This window comes from Coloeus monedula (assembly GCF_965178545.1).
Source record: "Coloeus monedula genome assembly, chromosome: 2".
In the NCBI taxonomy this organism is placed as follows: Eukaryota; Metazoa; Chordata; class Aves; order Passeriformes; family Corvidae; genus Coloeus; species Coloeus monedula.
In genome coordinates, this window is record NC_138782.1 from 88,789,160 (window position 1) to 88,804,427 (window position 15,268).

Here is a 15,268-nt window from a genome sequence, read left to right on the forward strand (position 1 = left end):
AAGCTTATTGCAAATAAATGCATACCTCACACATAAAGGGTGGTATACTCTAAACTGGGAGGAAATATGATATATTGGGAATGTTTCTACTAAACACCACTAAGCAGGCAGAAAAGATACTTCATCTACTGATCAACTTTATGCCCACTGACCCAACTCCCTACAGACCTTTCCAAACACAGAGCAATTTCAAACAGCTACCATTAAAAAATAAACAAAACAAAACAAACAAACAAAAAAAACCCCACAACACCAAAACCCCAAAAGCAACCCAACAGAACCCCATAAAACTAAAATCTATTTAATCCAAGAAAATGTTTCAGTAATGGTCTGTATTTGAAACTTCATTTATTTCTTCTCTCACCTGCAGTTATCAAAGCCCCAGTGTTACAGTAAACAACAGTTAGTCAGGTTACAGGTTTCATTCTGCAGACAGCATAACTAAACAGAATACCAGCAAACTTTGCAGGACCTTCTTGACTAAAATCCAATCTCTAACTCCGAAAATATCTTACAAACACCATATTAGCATAAATTAAATAAATTAAAGGAAGTAAAACACTCCATCCATAAGGTCTCCCTATGTTTATCCTAATGCATGACGGTAAATTACTGTGACTTAATGCATCAACCTATTTATATTGCAGTTAAATAACAATTAATGCCATAATTAATTCCCTAATGACAGCAACAGAGCAAGATAATTCTTACCAACAGCAGTGACCTGCACTCTCTCACTGTCACTTACAACATCCGAAGGAAAAGTGAATTCCAAAGTTTTTGACACTGCTTGTCGTTTATTCCCAGTCAAATCCAAAAGGACTGTCTGAGAATATGTCTGTTCCAATCCTTCAGCCTATGAAGATAAAGACAGGGGTGCTGAGTATCCTTCTGTAGTTGATCCTGCCCTGAGCAGGAAGGTTGTACCACTCCCAACCTCAACCATTCTCTGATTCTATGATCTTGAGCATTTATTGTAGGATGAGATGTACAATTGTCTACCACCTTCCACTGAAATGAAGCCCAACACAAATCAGACATCCAAAGCTAGGCAAGTCTTATCCATGTCTGGTTTACCAGAAAGCCTGGAGGCTAAAATTCCAGCACCAGTAGCAAAATACAGAAATGTTCATCTAAAATAGGCTTTGAATGAAAGCCAGGTGTATGGTAAAATCAATTGCACTTATCCAAACAGTTACCTGGTCTACTCTCCACAGGTTATTAAATTAGCTATAGCACCAAGGGTTCAGTGATACACAAATAGGTTTCACCTTGCTTTCAAGAAGCGTTGGACAAACTATCTGTAGTTGAATAGATCTATGTGTTCATTCCTGGAAGGGGATCTAAAGAATTTTAAAGGACAAATTATTTTAAAAGAAGTGTTTTCTACTTTAAGCCACCTGACCCCAAACCGACCATACAAAGCAAGAGGCGGACAAGTACATTGGGTTGCCTTTTTGCAGAACTATGTTGCCTGTTTTTGGGAACAATTTACATCAGGAACAAGCCAAGCTACAGGCTGTTTACCTTTACTAGAATTTTCTGGACGACAGCATCAGAAGCAACAGATGATATTGCTGTCACTTTGATAGGAATCTCTCCCAGCTGTTTTGGCTTGATTGGAAATTGAACAGTTTTCCCATCTTCACTTGGTACAGATACAGACTGTTGATTAGCTGTAGCATTTATTTCATTGGATGTTAAAATAATTTCAAAAGCATCATTCATATCCAGGATCACAATAACCTGTAAATACAGTAATATTTGCAATACAAAGTGTCAATTTTGAAAAGCTGCTTTCATAATCTGCCACCTGTTTTGTGTGTAGACAAGTAGGTCTGCCCACTAAAGAAAATACTCCAATTCTCACAAAGAAAGGTATGGTCTTCCTCAGTGATGAAAACCCTGCAGTATCAAGTAACATTCAAAGATAAAGAGATTGGTTTTTACCTCAGCTTCTTCTTTCAAATAATTAAAGATGTTCACTTCCAAAATGAACTGCTCTCCTCTGATGACGGAGTATGGAAGGTTCAGGAAAATGAAAAAAGGTTGAAAAACTTCTAGCTGCAAAACAAAATCAGTCATGAACCCCTACAACCTAGACTAGAGACTAGAAAGAAAATTACTATACAACTTGTCTTCTGATCACTTTTAAATTCAGTGATAGAGTATGTTTAGTTGTACTCTACAGCTGACAAAACGCATTACTGCGGGGCTGAAGCAGAAGGCAAAGATGCTTCTGGTCGTTAGCACCTTTAGAAACACCATTCAGACGAGACCTGCTGACAGCTTTGACAGGGCAGCCCCAACAGAGGCAACTGAATTAGGACTAAGAGTCTATCATCTTGCAAGTTTGGAAGCTGTGAACTGTCCTGAACTCTCATTAAGGTAACTGAATTGCTTTGAGTACACAAGTAATGAATGATTAAGACTCTGTAAATTGACCTATTTTCATGTCAATACAATAGTAACTAACTAACTCGACCCAAATTCTGTAACTCAACACCACCTTACAGTGCTTTTTTTATTTAGTAAGATTAATCTTAACGTAAGTTCTTTAGTTATACTTCTAAAAATATGTACTTTATTAATTAAAATAAAAACTGCAGAAATATACCAGCAAGCAGTTTCTTTTATCTGCGAACAGAGCATTTTGAAAGAAATCTTGACTCTAAGAAGTCAGTGGTAACGTCTCATCAAGCTGAATGGGATCAAAATTTCACTGTTTATGAACAGCTGTACAATAAGAATGGCTGGGACATAATATCCTTTATAAGCGAAATGTCAATTAAAAATTATTTTCATCTGGTTTGCATTTAAAAAAATCTTCCAAGTGTTTTGAGTTTCAGAAACAAAAATCCCTCAGCTTTTCTTTTCTAGCTAGCAAATATTCCAATGCTTTCTGTAAAAAAAAAAAAATTTGTTTGCTAAAGCTCTCAGTGTCATAAACTTCTTTAGATATTAAACATTAGAGAAGTTGGTTAGTTCATAGTAAAGGCTTTCCCTATGCACCTATTTTTTTTTGTCTTTTTACTTTAAATAAAAACTGAAGTCTTACACTCAGGGATATGCCAGTATATTACAATAAAATAAAACTGAGTAAAATTATTGACACTCTGTGTAGGAGAAGTCAAAAAAAAAATTATGCAAAGCAGTACATGACATAAAGCACGCAGATGTCACTTACTTCCTTCCCCCATTACATTTTTCATGTCTTTCTTTTAATTGCCTCTCTGTATGGTACTGATTAACATGTTTCAGCCATATGGAACTCTAAAGCACAACCTAAATGTCCCAACAATAGTGAAGTACTGAGCAGTGCATGGGGGTGATTATAGCTAAATTATTATCTCAACATCTGGTCTACTTGCAGCCTTCTCACATTTGAGGATGAGAGGCCAAGTGTGTATTTCCACACAGTTTTAATCAGAAAACTATCCTTTTTTTCTGTCCCATCTCTGCCAAGCCAACCAAAAGAAACAAGAATAAGGATTCCAGTCTCAAATGAGCCTTAGCCACAAAATCCAGACTGGGCTCCAAATTCTGTAGTGGGGTTCAGATCAGGGTGTTCAAAGCACAAGCTCTGTGTCTGGTATAGAAGCCAACTGTGAAATCTCGACCTAGATCTCAGTTTGGATTTCAAAAGTTCTTCTTCCCCAAGAATTTGAGGACATGAGAACTTAAATGGATAAGCTGGCTGTCTACAAGCTATGCTTCCCCTAGTCCAGGAACCAAGATGGAAATCCACGGCCCACTACTACAGTTTCAACCTTTCTAAACTTAGGTATGTGAGTGGAATAGTCTCTGATAGGAACATAGCTTCTCTAGGATCTTTACATAATGAATGGAAGGATTATTCTATGTATATAAAATACTAGCTAAATGAGACTTCAAGCATTAATTCCTGTTTTAAACAGGCTAAACAACTCTCTTTAAGCAGCGGTTTCCTTGAATACAGAGTGATCCTAGGACAACTGAACTTGTACACCGGGAAACTCAGGTTAGAGATCTAACCTGAGGAGTGCTGAATTTAGCTTAAACTGCTAAACTCCTCAAACACTGGGAAGCATGAAAAGAGCCTCAGGACACAGAAATTTGGGAGCAAGAAGAACCTCATCCCATGGCTAGCTCTCAGGGTCCACTCTGCTCCTCAAGCTAAGTCATCCAAAACTTAGCACCTATCACAGATCACAGAATGGTTCTGTTGCGAGAGACCTCTGGATAACATGTAGTCCAAGCCCCCTGCAAGTTCATCTAGATCAGGGGTACCTGTATATTCCAGGACTGCTTTTGACAGATAAATTTAGTGTTAAATCAGCTCTCCTGTTCTCCCTCCCTGGGGTAAGTGTTAGCTGTAAGTGTTAGCAGGGCAGCAGACAAATGCCTCTCACATCCCAGCCACCTCTTCCCTGCCAGTCTGTGCAAACCTCACTGCATACATTATCAACTCATGGAATGCTCTCTGGGAAGAGCCAAGAAAACATGCAACACTGTTCCCAGATAGTCATTCCCCCTTTCTACATACAAAGATTTTGAAATGGGCACATCCAGGAAGTACTCTTCTCCAACAGAAACAGGCATCCAAATATCTGTGTAAAGTCTTAGATATGTGTATGAGCCGAAGAGAAGGCAGCTATAGTATCATACATGTCTTCAGTGATGATGTTTTCTTTACAGCTTGAATACACGCGGCCTCTCAGTCTCTTTATTAGTATAAGGAGGTGCTGCTGTTAGAACCAAATCAGAGTCCAGCAACAACCTACAGTGTTACCAGCCTTAAAGGAGAACTCTAGTGAGATGGTACCTCCACCGGGGCAGTTGTCACTCCAAGCCCACCGTTTTCAGAGATCACAAAAGCACTGGCTACCCAGGATGTGATGGTATCAGGTACAATGGCATCCATTGTGGTTTCTGTGTCAGATCTGATGGCAGAAGGGGAGAGCAGACTTTCAAAACCATCCATTTACAGACATCAGTAAGTGGATACACACGTCTAAAATGCATGAAAAATTAAGTCCAAATTCCTGGAAAGAAAAGCTGCTCATTATCCATTTTTCTTCTTCTAACCATTTAGAAATACCATGATGGGATCAAAATTATTTTAAAAATTTAAATTATTTTAAATTACATGAATTGAAGGTAATTACACTGAATCACATTACATGTAATCCACTTTTACACATCCTTTTAAAACAATCCCAGATGATGGTTGCTTCCTGAACTTCTCACCTGTAAAAGAATACAAGATTTGTGCTTCATGATACAGGTCATGTTTCACCATCATTTGACAGTTTGAACTATGCACTGAATTAGGTGCAGACAGCAATAATTTCCCTTTCTAGGCTAATCACCATCTTTTCATGTCCTGTAGAGAAAAACGCTAGGTGTCCCTATCTATTATGTCCCCATTCTTTTGTCTCCAGGATTTTTATCTTGCTTATACTGAAACTCCTAGGATTTCAGTCAGCATAATCCTCTCTTGTGCAGTTGTACAACTCATTTTTCCGATTTTCAGTCTCACTTGTGGCCTCTAGGTGGTAGCAGAATATAAATAATGCTACATTTTAAAGCAGTGTTCTTCAGCATTGGTGCAGAATGCTACTGAAACCTACAAAAAATAAAAAAACCTGCAAATGCAAATCGGTTTCCATTTGCTTCTAAATTATACCTCATGTCAGTGTCAATCCAAAGCCAAGTCTCTGGAAAATGTGTCCTCACATAGAGATTGCTGAAATCAGGAGGTCCATTTTTAGATACCGGCATATCATCACCGAAACCATCCTCTATAGGTATCATTCCACCATCTACAAAATAAAAAATACTGTCCTACCTACAAATATATATATTTAGAAAACTCTAATAAATGCAATTAAGAAAATTCAAATTAATATACTGTTTGGACTAATCTATAGATTTTTACATATGGTAAAACTACTGTGTGACACTAGGACCTTTTTTATTTTAAGAATAAAAAAGTTTCACACAAATTTCTACATGGCCTCTGTGGAGTGCTTATGAAACAGAGGCCATGCAGGTTGGCTACACATGACAAACCACTAAAACATCTATCAGCTGGAACTGCATATGAAAACTCCACTCACCCTCAGGCTTTTAAGGGGTAATGTCACTGCAGTGAAAAAGGAAAATTTCTAAAATGCTGATGGTATGAATTTTGTATGTCTGGAACCTTTGAACTGGTAATAGTTTGTAAGGCTGGACGCAACCTATATGCAGCACAGTAAGAAGACATAATAGGGGTCCTATCCCATGGACCTCCTTCCCCACTCAGTAAACTAGATTTGACTACATTTGTTGTATTACTTACAAAGAAAATGTTCCTTATCCTCCTCAAGAACTGCATCAGTTGATACCCAAAGGCTGCATTTCTGGACAAAATTTATACAGTATATCTCAATACAGGACATTCAAGACATCAACAGTGCTTATCTATTTTCTTTTTCTCTTCTTTCTTTTTAAGTAAATAAAGTCAAAGCAAGCATAGAACTAAAGCAAATAATATACAGGAACCTACAAAATGGAGGTGATATGAATCTGAGTTTTTCCATAATGACTGAAAACTTTTCAAAGTGAAGACTGTATCAAGCATAAAGCAACCTGTATTTATGGAAGTATGAATATATTCCTTGGCGTTCAGAGTATAATATATTGACTAAATTCACACTTCAAAACTCATACAAGCCATGAAAACAGTACATTGTCTATAGTTACAAAAGTTAGAAAGTTCACTTTTTTCTGGCAAGTGATGTGCAAATCACTAAGCAGTAAAAAAACCAACAGCCTAGAATTATGAAAAAATAAAGTACCTGAAATACACCAGAAGAACCTCTGACCAGGGGGAAATACTGCACTGTGTTGTATAAATTGAGCTCATGGAGGACCTAAGAAAAAAATAAAAAATCATCCAAAGACTGAATGCCAACTACAGTTTTAAGAACTTTCACTGTTGCTAATTCATACAGCTGTACCACAAGCTGTAGCTTGCTTAGCTCTCATGCCAAAGAGAAGAGTCTGTGACAGGATGAAGGGGGTTAGGTTGCAGTGGTTTTACGATTAATGGAAGGGTGACCAAGACCATCTATAAGCCTACAGCCCATCGATATTTTATGGCACTTAGGCTACGTACTTTGAGCACTTTAGGAATAATATATATTGCAAGCTCTTTCAAACTGTAGATGCAGTAGAGCTTCTGCAAGTAAAGGTAATTTTAAAGTATGAATAATTATTCTGCCCTCCCAAGAATAAAAATTCTTCATTTTATATTATTAAATTTAAATAACACAAAACACAAACCATTAGGGTTTTTTTTTCTTAATTTCTTTGTCTTTTCTGAATGAAGAAACTGCCAAGTCTTAACAGTTTATCAAATGAAAAACAATGAAGTATTGACTGGAATTCAAAATGCTGTGTCTATTACCTTTTAAGCCTTACAGTCATTGCTGCTCATATTACTTGCAAAAGTAAAAAACATTTGCGTAATTACAGCCTAAAAATCATGCTCAAAGAACATTACCTGTTCAGCATATAATCTGTAACATTTCCACAAACATACATATTTCATACACACAATAATGAAAACCTTTTTTCCCATATACTTACAGATTCTTCTGTTATGTCACTACCTTCTCCCAGAAGCTTTGCACTTCTATCAACAACTGAAAGTCCAATTACTGATCCTGGCTCTGTTGCACTGATTTTAAGGGAGACTTTCTCAGATGGCTTGACCTTATCTTTGCTCCAAGAGATTTTAATCTAGAAAAAAGTGAAACACAGCACTGATTTAAATTCTACAGTGATAATTACAGCTGTTAACAACTCTCAGAAAGTAGTTTTTTTAGATTATTTGGCTATAATTAAGACCCTGGATTTGCTTTTCCTAGAACATTTGGGACACTGGGGACCTCTGAGAGTCTTTTTCCTAGGACTTTTGGTAACTTGGATAAATCGTGAGGCAAATGGAGACATTTTTCATGCAGCAGGACAAACAGGCTCCCTACTGATGTCTGGTTATAAGTGTTAAAGTCTACAGAGGAGAGAAAGAATTTGAACTCATCCAGGCTTTGGATGGTGCCACCTATAAAAAATTATAGTGAGGCTTTTATTTGCACAAAGGACCAAATCTCATCCTAGTAAATAAGCTTGAAAAATCAATTCATTGATGCACTAGGCGTTTTCCCACTCTTCTTCAAACTTTTTTGAGTTAAAGCATTGACAGTCCCACGAAACACAAACACTGGTCACAACGTGACCACTGACTGGCTAGAACAAAGTCTTCATAAACATTTACAATTCTGCCCTTAGAGCACTCACGATACCTTGTCACTATATTAGCCAGAGGAATCTTTGGCTCAGTAATTGACCAAACTATGAAAAATATGAGGAGATGCTGTGCATCTGTTTATGTGGAAAACACAGCACCAGTAGAAACGACTTGCAAATATGCAAAAAACTGGACCCTAACTGCACTGGTATTATCAAAAGTCTTTCCAAAGACTTGCACAAACCTCAGATTAGATCCTCAATGAAAAAAGTTTTTACAGTTACAATCCTATGATCTAAAATACTGTTTGCCACACAACACCCAGACAAAAACATGGTCTCAGACACAAGTTCAATACAATTACCTTGTCATCCAAAGCAGGCTGGATAGGGACAGTGAGAGCATCATTTACAACAACTCCAAGCTCATCTACATAGAATACAAGTATAGATATCAAAGGAGCCCAGGAATTTTCTGCTGTTAAAGAGAATGTTTCTGTAGCCTTTGTGCCAAAAGCCATAATTTGTTCCTTAGATAATACCTGAAGGAGAAAAAAATGTAACACTCAAACTGTTGGTATCCTCAATATGTCATAAGCTCAACAATTCTTTCTACAAGTAGCTGCTGGAGACACATAGCTGTGATTCACTGGGTTTTTTTACTAAGTGGTAGACCAGTTCTGTGAAAATGGGCATGGTAGGTAATGTAATATTTAAATAATAGATTTCTTTTAATAATAATTCTTTTTCTGTGTTTTAATTCCTGTATCACTACGGACAAGTAAAGAACTACAACAAGTGTACACATATGCTATGAGAACATAAAAATACAACAGTAATAGGGTTGGCTCATGTGGGTCACCTGTAACAGCATTTGAGTTTGGATCAGGCATATAGTTTTAAAAGCAAACCTCCAAAACATCCTACTTAGAACACTTTGGTTTGCCTCATGGAGAGTGTGAACTGGGGTCTAGTAATCGCTCCAGTTAAAAGCAGGCATTCATTTTAACAGATCAGATTAGAGCTAGTATGAAGCTACCTCAAAATACCGGGATTTCAGACCCACAGCAACAATTTTTTCACTCTAAATTTGTTCCTACATAGACTTACTAATAAAGACGGAGAGATGAAAGGCAGCTCCTTGCCTTTGGTTGCACAGACCTGATTTATACTAAACCTTCTAGAGAGTGTTTCTATTCTAGAAAATACATAAGAATGCCCAAATTTTACATGTATTTGTATATAGGTTTTCCTAATTCAGTTTACTGTTAAAGTCTGTGAAAGAAAAAGAATACAGCTAACATGGTCACTAAGATGCAGACTGTGAACAAGATAGGCACGTGTTAAAGACAGGATAGGAAACTTATGATGGTATATATAATAAATCTTTCCATTCAGATACTGGAAGATACAGTAGAGCAGCTGAGCAATTAAACAGGCCACTACCCAAGACACTTATTTTAAAATGCTTCCTGTGAATTTCCCTTGTTAACAATGCCACTCTGTCCACTCAACCATCTGTTTCCTCAGCAGGCAGCTCTTCTCACCCTGTACCCACAGGCTCAGCCTGACAGCCCCGAATCTGCATACGGGCTCCACCAGGCCCCTGCTTCCACCTGCATCTGCAGGATCTGCTGACAAAGCCACAGTTTGGGCTACTCCTGGGACATCCTAGTCCCTTCTCCCACTGCAGGTGCTCTGCACAGTCAGAAACAGTATTGTTCTCACAGTTGTGCCTTATCTCACATCTGCAAGCAGAAATAACCCAACACCCAGATCAGAGAAGCACTTTTTCCAGAAGCACCTCCTTACAGTGCCAGGGGCATTCCTCCTAGGTAGAAAAATAGACCTCTCTTTCATAAAGTACCATCCTAGTGGAAAGGAAGTTTTTTGGGCCTCCTCTTTCACAAAGGACAATTAAAAAATGCTGAATCTCTCTAATGTTTAATCACATTCCACTCACTGGAGTATTTCTCAAGTTGGTAAAAGTCACCTTGGATTGTCCCCAAATGTAAAACCAGTAACTTACCAGATAGTGGTACTCTCTAACTGGCTTGTTGCTTGCAATACTCAGCTCAAAAGGCTTCCCAGCCTAGGAAAAGCACATGATTCATATGGATGAGTATGGAAAAACAATGAGTAACTTCGTTTTTATCGTGGCAAGTTTTGTCTCAGACTGTACCTTTATATCCTGGCTCTTTGTTTTAACCTGGAGATAAGTCTGACTGGGGGAACTGAACACGTCATAAACACCTATGTCAGTCTTACTGCTGAGGAACTCTGCCTGTGAGACAGTGCAAAAAAAAAGCTCTTAACAAAACAGCAAAATCCGTGGTGTTCATGTATGTTGTACTGTTTACAAGAGCATGGCACCCATAGTAAAAGACCACTTTATGCTTGCTTTGGGTGTCTGGGTTTTTCTCTTTTGATATCTTAGTTCCCATTTGACAAGATCCATCACTTTCTTTCCAGCTGTAACATATATAAAATATGAAGTAACAAAAATAACAATAGGTGACATGTCAGCTATTGCAGATACCAGGACAGCATATCACTGATCCTGGCTCATGCAATTTAGTGTGGCAACACTCCAAAGCAGCATGTTACAAAGCATTACCTGAACTCTCAGAGTTTTTGTATCAGACAGGATTGGAAACTCAACATCAATTACTCCATTTTCTGGGACTGTGTAGTTCAGGACATGGACTGTCAGATTTCTCTCCTCTGTTGCCTCATTTTCCAGATGAGAAAGTGAAGAGTGATGGAAAAGCAGGTCTGACTGTTGAGCAGTGATTGTTACAAGATTCTGCCTCTCGTCAGCTGTCAGCTGGTTGCTATCAGAACGTGACACCTTTAGCTAAACAAAAAGAAAGAAAACACTTATCAAACCCATCGAAAAAGGGTAAAGCTAAAATGCACAACACATAGCATGTAACAATATATTTGCACTCACATCATATCAAGAAAAATAAGGTATCCTCAGATTTCTCACACATCAATAGCTTTACTTTTGTTCCCTATAAACACTGCAAGTAGGCAAGTCAGGCAAGAACAAAATTATTCATAACCCCAGGGAATTAAAAAAGAGTAAGATGGAACTGAAAGGAGACATGACGCACTTCAGCTCTCCCAGTTACTCTTGTAGTTGAAAATGTTTGTGTCTCAGGTGAATTATACATATCCCACCTACAGTCTGAATACATAACTTTATCACCACCACAAGAAAGGGCAACCTAACATTTACATCATGTGGGAAAAGGAGTCAGATGAGCAGAGCTGGTGCTGAGTCAGATGTGTTTATGAATTCATCAAATGAGCTGAAGACTGAAACTAGGCCGAAAACCAACAGTGTGCAACCTCTTCATCATACATCAATCAGCACTGCAACTTACAACCTTTATGCCCACATTCAAGCAGATTTTCATCCAGTAAAATCATTCTTATTCTGAACTATACACCACCAAAAAACTCAACTTTTACATTTAAAAGCACTGATGTTTCCCTTTTCAGTCCATAGATGTCACTGCACTACCTCTCCTCCTCAGCCATGATTTTCTAATTCTCTCTCTGAAGACCATATGCAGGTCTCCACTTATCAGTAACAGCAGCAGCTGTTCATTCACACTTCTTTGGGAGCATAACTGATACTTTCCTGTCTGCCAGCTGCAAGAATTGCCAGATGCCTCAGCTGTCTCTCACTCAAGTAATCTTTGGAAGAGGAGAAAAAAACAGGTGGATTCAAACTGGGATACTGTCAAGGAAAACGAAAAGCACAAAACCCAAAAGCCCAAATGATCAGGTGAGCATAAAGCTACACCTTGAGCCTACTCTTGAATCTACTCTGGAAGAGTATATTCAGCCTAAATCACTGCTATTTAGGTCTCACTTCTATACAGTAAAAGCTCAAGAATTGTAAAATGGATTTTCAAGCAAAATGCAGTGATACAATCTGCAACCTCTGCAAAATGTACAAATACTGAATGCAGATGAGGGACAGAATGAAGAACACGAAATACTTCTATGAGTGGACTGCAGCTGGCATGAAAAGGGACAGGAGGCAGAAAGAACACTTTCACTTGAGAGCAATGTGGTTCGATGAGTTTTAACTGAATTATGTAAAAGCTGCTGAAGTAGATAAATACACCATATAAAGTATATATTTGTGTGTCTCTGTGTGTATACATATAAATATACACAGAGTTAGACATAAAAAGGTTTGGAACTCAGTAACTAATCTGCTGTTTCAAAGCACAGTCACCTAATGGAAAAGAACCAGCTAGGGAAGATTTCTCTTCCATGAGAATGCTGAGAAACTATACTCACATATATCCTGCCAAGACTACAGCATTCCTTGCCACTTTACCCTTTTCTAGAGCAAATGCCTCCAAATTTACTATTTGCTGATATGTCTTGTGAAAAAAAGAAGGAATTTGAAAACCAATCTGTAAATTACACTTAAAAATCCAAGGCAAAACTTGCCATATAAGCATAGAGGAGAAGTCACATTTTCTTATCCACAGATGATAATCAAGATGATAAACAAGAGAACTTACAGTAGCTATGAAGTTCAGAGAAGGCTTTATAACTCTGGAGTAGTCTAGAAATTCAATAAAATAGTCACTTTGCTTTGGAAATATGATGGTACTTGAATTTTGGGAGATTCCTGTAGAATAATTGTATGTGTTTAGATAACATGCATTTAACACACATATTACTTTAGCAGCAATACAATTTATTCCCCAAGTTTGAAATAATTCTATCCTATGTTTCCCCATTTCCACTCCTATCATTCTTCATCCTTCTAGCTGAACATCAGTACAAAGGTGGTATATGTTCTGGCACTGCCTGCTAGAAGTATAAGGCTATGTCAGAATGACACAAGGAAGGAACTTACTAAATCCTAAATCAGCCAGCTTCACCTTGCCAGAGTTTCTACAGAAAGTCTGTAATGAAACCTAGTTTCAGGGACAGGCAGAAATTTTGTATACGGTTTTTTTTTCTAATGTGCAAGGTGCAGTGGAACATGAACTCACAAAAGCCCCTCAGTTTGCAAATCAGTCCATCTAGAAGGGGTTAGACTGTGGACAACATAGGACCAGGGAACTCTTTCTACTAATGTGGCTTACAAATACCCAAAGTCAGGCAAGTTTATGATTAAACCTAAATTTGTAAAATTCAGGCTAATGCTAGCAATTCTTTATGCCTGCTCTTCTCATCAAAAAGGATCAGTTACTGACTTTAAGCTCTCATCAGAATGTATTTCTTGGCTATTTAATCAATCCTTTAGCATAGAACTCTATTCAACTGAGTTAACAGCTGGTTAAACTATTTAATTTCTAGGCAAGCAATGCTCAGATAACATATCTGCATGTGGATGGTTTGTGCTGACATCAGTACGTGATACTTTTCTAGTGCTCCAAGCTCTTCCACACAGCAGTAAGGCCTTCCAGCCCCACCTACTCTGGATTTCCCTCAGCAGACCTCACACAGCCACATACCTGTGAGTGACTCAGTCACCACTGCGATCATTTCTATCGGCTCTATGTAATCGCTGTCACCTTGGTGCCACGACTGCTCAGCGTTCAAGTTTTGCAACATAAGCTTGTTACAGGTTACATTCACAGATCCATTTATCTGCGATGTTGGAAAAAATAATTGTTGAGCCAGAAAAGCCAAGGGCACCCTTCTGTCTACAGTAGCTTATTTCTGGTTAAGCCCTGTAGCTCTCTCCATATACAAACTTTGGAGTGTCAACACCAGAAAATTATGAATGCTGACCCTTTATTTTTTTGCTGTCAGCAACCATTTTTATTGAATCCAGTAGAAGTTCACTACTTTTTTAGAGGCAACAATACTTTATGGAAAAAGTTAATTTTTTTTCCCTAAATTCTAGAATTATCCATTTCTACATGGCTAGCGCCATGGTACCTAAGCTTTAGAGAAAAATTCAATGAACAAGTTCCTGCCTGAGAAGAGGGGTACACCCTATTCAGCATCTGAGCTGAGTTTCTGTAGACTAAGTGCTGCTGAAGGCACTGAAGTCAGACAGCAGCTAAAGTCAGCAAACAGAAAATTACAGTTACCTCATGTAGCAAAACTTTAACCTTTTTTAAACACAGTCCACATCTCAAAAGTAAAATGTCTAATTTTTCAAAAAGAATGCAATTAATCTAGCACCTCTTTTTAAGTGTTCAGATTGCAACTGTATGTTGTTTTAAATTTCACGCTTCAGGTTACAATTACTGCAGCAGCTCAAATGTAATTGCTGGCAATTAGTAGGCAAAATGCTTTGGTTTCTACCATGCTAGAGCTCCACCTAGACACTTGGGAGTGTTCTCCTCTGGCCTTGTGACACAGAGCTCAGTGTGCAGCGGCACACGGCCAGGGAACAACCCTTAGTATGAGTCCTCCAGCACCTATGTGGCTCCTGGAAAATTTTTTTACCTGGGTCAACTGGTACTCTCCAAAATAACTTCTAGGCACAGGCAAAGGGAGCACAGGTGCCAAGAATCATTCCCAACAAGCAGTCTGAATGTACATGCTTTAGGCTGGAAATTAAAGAGAGTTTAACACTCTCCATGCAAGTCACTCCATAGACCATGCCAGCTGAACTTGGCACTCAGGAATGGTCCCAGGTGTCACTTAAACCACAACAGGACACACACTTAAACTGCTAAGAGATGACTCACCTCCATTGTTGTTGTTATATTTCTCTTATTTGTCCAGTAAGAGACAGAAAGGCAAGTGACTGTTACAGTTCCCTTTACTGGCTTTCCATACGTGTACCTGAAACACAACAGGCAAAGTCAAACAACACTGCACCACCCTCCAGGGCCTGGGCTCCTGAAGAGCTCTCAAGGCTACTAAAATACTAATCTCTGGCCTCAAAAAATGGCTAGAACACATTTTTCCTTTGAAACATGGAGTTTGCAACACTGAGACCAGTTTATCAACACTAAAGATGGAAGCCCAAAACCTGGAGAAGATACAC

General features: G+C 38.3%; 1 protein-coding gene across 1 annotated transcript in view; it reads right to left on the bottom strand.

The window, feature by feature from the left end:
• Window positions 1-15,268, bottom strand: part of CD109 (CD109 molecule) — a gene marked incomplete at both ends in the record, with an annotated part of 66,547 nt that overhangs the window by 22,951 nt on the left and 28,328 nt on the right. The window contains 15 exons of the mRNA XM_082303024.1: window positions 712-856; window positions 1,528-1,746; window positions 1,951-2,064; window positions 4,805-4,922; window positions 5,669-5,804; window positions 6,326-6,386; window positions 6,825-6,899; window positions 7,618-7,770; window positions 8,643-8,819; window positions 10,307-10,369; window positions 10,460-10,561; window positions 10,895-11,134; window positions 12,831-12,940; window positions 13,776-13,911; window positions 14,967-15,063. Of these exons, the coding sequence (XP_082159150.1) occupies window positions 712-856; window positions 1,528-1,746; window positions 1,951-2,064; window positions 4,805-4,922; window positions 5,669-5,804; window positions 6,326-6,386; window positions 6,825-6,899; window positions 7,618-7,770; window positions 8,643-8,819; window positions 10,307-10,369; window positions 10,460-10,561; window positions 10,895-11,134; window positions 12,831-12,940; window positions 13,776-13,911; window positions 14,967-15,063 (1,946 nt within the window). The remainder of the gene's footprint in view (window positions 1-711; window positions 857-1,527; window positions 1,747-1,950; window positions 2,065-4,804; window positions 4,923-5,668; window positions 5,805-6,325; window positions 6,387-6,824; window positions 6,900-7,617; window positions 7,771-8,642; window positions 8,820-10,306; window positions 10,370-10,459; window positions 10,562-10,894; window positions 11,135-12,830; window positions 12,941-13,775; window positions 13,912-14,966; window positions 15,064-15,268) is intronic.